Source organism: Geospiza fortis, unplaced genomic scaffold (assembly GCF_000277835.1).
Source record: "Geospiza fortis unplaced genomic scaffold, GeoFor_1.0 scaffold1319, whole genome shotgun sequence".
NCBI lineage: Eukaryota > Metazoa > Chordata > Aves > Passeriformes > Thraupidae > Geospiza > Geospiza fortis.
The window spans coordinates 15,643-20,120 of NW_005054770.1; the positions used below are offsets into that span (position 1 = coordinate 15,643).

The following is a 4,478-nucleotide window of genomic DNA, read 5'->3' on the forward strand; positions in this document are numbered from 1 at the left end:
TTAATTAATTCAATATTAATTATTATATAATTAAATTATATAAATAGACGGATAATTATAGATTTAATTATATATTTAAGTTATAATATATTGTATTAAAACTATAGTAAAAGAATAGAAGAAATTATTTAATCCGAAGGCTAGCTAAGAACAGAATTTTCTGTGCCCCAAACCAGAGGGGAAGGACCCAGGTGAGCCACCTGGAGCATCCTGAAGAGCCCACACACAACCCAAGCCCAGCAATTCCAACCACAACCCTTGGAAAAGGCAGGTCAGACTCCCCCAAAACCCCCAATCCCAGCAAATTCCCACATCATCTCTTGGAAAAGGGAAGTCACAGCCCCAAATCCCAGCCAATTCCATGCAAACCCCTGGAAAAGAGAGGTGCTATCCCAGTCCCCATGGCCTCACCTGTGTCGTTCTCCAGCTCAAAGCGCAGATTCTCTGTGGGAAGAGAAGGAAGGACTTGAAACCCCAGAACTGCCCAAGCCATGGGAATGATCCCAACTCCACACTCAAATCCCAGGGAAATCCCTTTTCCAACTCTTCCCTGGGATGAGGGAACGAGCCGGAGCTCTCCCAGCCAGCCCAGGGGGGAATTAGAGCCCGGCTCCATCCCAGCCCTGATCTTGGTGGATTTCCACGCGCGATCCTGGCTGGGAAAGCACTTTCTTTTCCAGGAAGGATCCAGGCTCACCCTTGAATTCCAGCAGCACTTCCTTGAGCACCGCGCTCTTCTGGGAAAAACTCTTCAGCTTCTTCTCCAGCTCGGAAAAGACGGGCTCAGGCTTGAGGAACATCCAGCTCTCCAGGCTGAGGAGACACGCCAGTCAGGGACCCAAAAAACCAAGGAATTCCCCCCGGGAAGGGTGGAAATGCCAGCTCCAGCTCAGAACCTCCAGGTTCACCCAGCTCGCTCACCTGCTGCCAGCCGGGACGACGCCCTGGAAAGGGAAGAAAACCCAAGGAATTTGTTAGGATCAGCATCTCTCTTATCTCAAGAGATCTCAAAATCCTCCCCAGAAACTGGGAGGATCTCATGAAGGGACTTTTGTCCCCATAAAGGTATTTTTGCATCTATAAGTGGAATTTCTCACCCCATTAATAGAATTTTTTAACCCAATAAATTTATTTCCCCAATAAATAAAAATTTTGACCCATAAATGGAAATTCTTGCCTACATAAATGGAACCTTTTTCCACCCCATAAAAACAGAGGACTTTTTTGTCCCCATAAATGGAATTTTCACCCCCATAAATAGGTTTTGTCCCTCTAATTAGGATATTCCCCCGATAAATAAATAAATATTTTGACCCATAAATGGAAATTCTTGCCTGCATAAATGGAACCTTCTCCCCCTTTCTTCACTCCTTTTTTGTCCCCATAAACAGAATTTTCATCCCCACAAATAGGTATTTTTGCCCAATACATGGGATTTCTGTCCATGAGTGGGAATTTTTGGAGACACACAACAGAGTCCCACCTCGCCAGGTGTGTTTCCTGCGCCACTGTCCCCGCCCTGCTCTGCCAGGAGCTTGTCCAGCTGGGCAATGTCCTCGGCCAGCCGGGCCACGCTCTCGTCCCTGCGGCGCCCGATGTCCCTCTCCAGCTCCTCCAGCCTGGAGAGCAGCAGCTGCTCCTTCTCCTCCAGGAACGCCCGCAGCTCCTTGCACTCGGCCACGATCTTCTGCCTCTCCACCTCCGTCTGTTTCTGCAATTCCAGGGGGGAACATCCCTGTGAGGGCAGATCCCCGGAGCCACCGAGCTCGGGGAGAGAATCTCTGGGGGCAAGGGGAACCCAAATCTCCACAGGCAGGAAATCCCCAGTGAGACTGAACCCTCATTCCCATGGGCAAAGGGAACCCAAATCTCCACAGGCAGGAAATCCCCAGTGAGACTGAACCCTCATTCCCATGGGCAAAGGGAACCCAAATCTCCACAGGCAGGAAATCCCCAGTGAGACTGAACCCTCATTCCCATGGGCAAAGGGAACCCAAATCTCCACAGGCAGGAAATCCCCAGTGAGACTGAACCCTCATTCCCACGGGGATGAGGAACCCCCCAGGTGGGACCAAATTTATTTCCAGAGCCAGGAAATGCCCTGAACCCTCCTGGATGGGGGCTCTGGGACCCCCAGCACTCATCAGCAGCTCCTCACTGGGATTCCCATGGGGAACGGGAACGCAAATTTATTTTCCCAGCCAGGAAATGCCCAGGTGAGACTGAACCTTCGTGGCTGGGGGCTCTGGAACCCCCAGCACTCACCAGCAGCTCCTCGCTCTGCCTCTCCCGCTCAGCCTTGGCCTCCTCACGGCCTTTCCTCAGGGAGCTCAGGTGCTCCTGGGGCACCTCCTGAAAGCACAACAACAGATCCCTTGGGAATTCTTCCCCGAGGGCCATCAGGAGGGAAGGGCTGCTGCTGTTAAAATGGTCAAATTCACCCAATCTGGGGTTTTTTTTTTTGGAGATGGAACCAGCAGCTGCCCTGACCAACCAAACCACCAAACTTCATCCCAACAAGCCTAAAAACTGAAAAAAAAAAAAAAAGTCAATTAATTTTATCTGTCTGTGAGGAAACAAATGCCCTGGTCCCACCCCCATCCTCCTCCCAGGATCACCTCCCACATTCTCCCTCCTCAAGGTGCCCCAAAACTGGGTTGGACTCCCCCCCAAGAGGAGGAACTGCTGCCTCTGAACTGCTCATTAAATTATTAATTATTAATTAATTAAGCTCATCCTTATTTAAGTAGTTTGACCTCCACGGAGGGCAGAGAAGCCCCTGCAAACAGCAGCTGGCCCTGGGGGCAAATGAATCTACTTATTTTATAACTAAAACCCTAAATAAAAGGATTTTGACTGTTAAGAGCCAGAAGTTGCTGGGTTTGGAATTTATCTGTGAGATTAAAGCAAGTATCAGGGCAAAAAAAGAGAAGGGAGGATCTCAGCAGCAACCAATTATCAAGCACTCATAAAAGTAGGGTAACGAGGGGGAAAAAAATCCCAAGGGAGTAACAACCTTGATCTACCCAAGGACGTTTGCGTCCCGAAAAAAAAAAAGGACAAAATCCCAGATTTAGGGCGGGGGGGGACAGCCCCAGCGCCCCCGGAAGAGGAACCACGGCAGTTCCGGAACAAAAGCCCCTCTGAAAGGATTTAATCAGCACAAATAATTAATATGCGGTGGTTAATGATGCCACAATCCCCTCCCCTGCTCCCTCCTCCTCCTCCTGCTGCCGCTGCGCAACGACATCGGCTCCGTCCGGCATCTTGGGTCCCTCTGGTTCCCGGAATTCCGAGGCCTGCCCACCCACACCGAGCCCCTGGGGTTTTACAATCCCAAATTAACCCCCGCTGCGATCACGACTCGCCCCATATCGCGACACAGCGGAGCCCCAGCGCTGCGGGGGGGGCGCCGTTTTCGTTCTGCGTCATTCCATAGGGATGGGAGGGGGGGGACAGGCGGCTCCTGGAGGAGCCAAGCGCCACTTCCAGCCTGATCCTGGATCGGGATCAGGGATTAAATAACGCTCCGCTCCTCCTCCCCGTTCCCAGCTCGGTCCTGCATTTCGGGGCGCTGGCGAGAGTTTGCACTGAGGTGGGGACACCCCCTTTTCCCAGCACTGTCCCAGTTCATCCCAGATGGAGCTCGCACCCCACATCCCGGGGGGGTCTGTGTTTTGGGGTGATTCGGGTCCTTCTGCATCTCCCAAATTCTGAAAGGAGCGCCCAGCTGGGCAGGGGATCCCCCCGTGGGATTCACACAGCCTGGAGGGGCCTTTAATGCACCCCAAAAATGGGGGGGACGGGGGGCTCGTTTCTGTGTTCCCATTGGAACTGGGGGGTCCCAAAGGAGGAGGGAGTCCCTGATGGGGAGCAGTCCCTGGGACACCCCAACCCCGTGAGATCTCCTTGGGGTGCTCCCCATCTCCTCCCTGCCCTGTCCGTGTCTTGGCGTGATTCGGGTCCTTCTGCACAGCCGAATTCTGGAAGCAGCGCCTAGCTGGGGAGGGGAATCCCCCGTTGGATCCACACATTTGGGGGTCCCCACACAGCATGGGGGACTGGAGGCTCATTTCTCTATTCCCCGTGGAACTGGGGGATCCCAAAGGAGAAGGAGGGAGTTCCTGGGGCACCCCAACTCCGCGACATCTCCTTGGGGTGTTTCCCCGTTTACTGCATCCCCCATTTCTCAGGGGTGTCCAGCACCACAAAAAAGATCCGGCAGGGGTCTCGGCTGGACCTCACTGCTCCCCAACACCCCAAAAAAGACCCGGGAGGGGTTCTCACTGCCCCCCAACACCCCGAGGGGGCTCACAGTGCTTTTCCCCTCCGGGGAAAGGGTCCCGAAGCCCCGCAGCCCCTCCAGCATGGGACTCCTCCCCCCGTTGTGAGGGGGGATCCCGGCACTGACCTCCGCGGCGTGGGCCGCCTCCTCGGCGGGCAGCACCGTGTGGGCTCGGTGCTCCCGGGACAGGTGA

At 53.6% G+C, this 4,478-nt stretch overlaps 1 protein-coding gene across 1 annotated transcript in view; it reads right to left on the reverse strand.

Moving 5' to 3' along the window:
* Nucleotides 1-1,695, reverse strand: part of LOC115949101 (E3 ubiquitin-protein ligase TRIM7-like) — a 3,007-nt gene extending 1,312 nt beyond the window's left edge. Inside the window, exons 1-4 of the mRNA XM_031065420.1 lie at nucleotides 1,484-1,695; nucleotides 922-944; nucleotides 698-813; nucleotides 412-444 (exon numbers count right to left, since the gene is read on the reverse strand). Coding sequence (XP_030921280.1) covers nucleotides 412-444; nucleotides 698-800 — 136 coding nt within the window. The 5' untranslated portion in view covers nucleotides 801-813; nucleotides 922-944; nucleotides 1,484-1,695. The remainder of the gene's footprint in view (nucleotides 1-411; nucleotides 445-697; nucleotides 814-921; nucleotides 945-1,483) is intronic.
* Nucleotides 1,696-4,478: the final 2,783 nt, after the last annotated feature.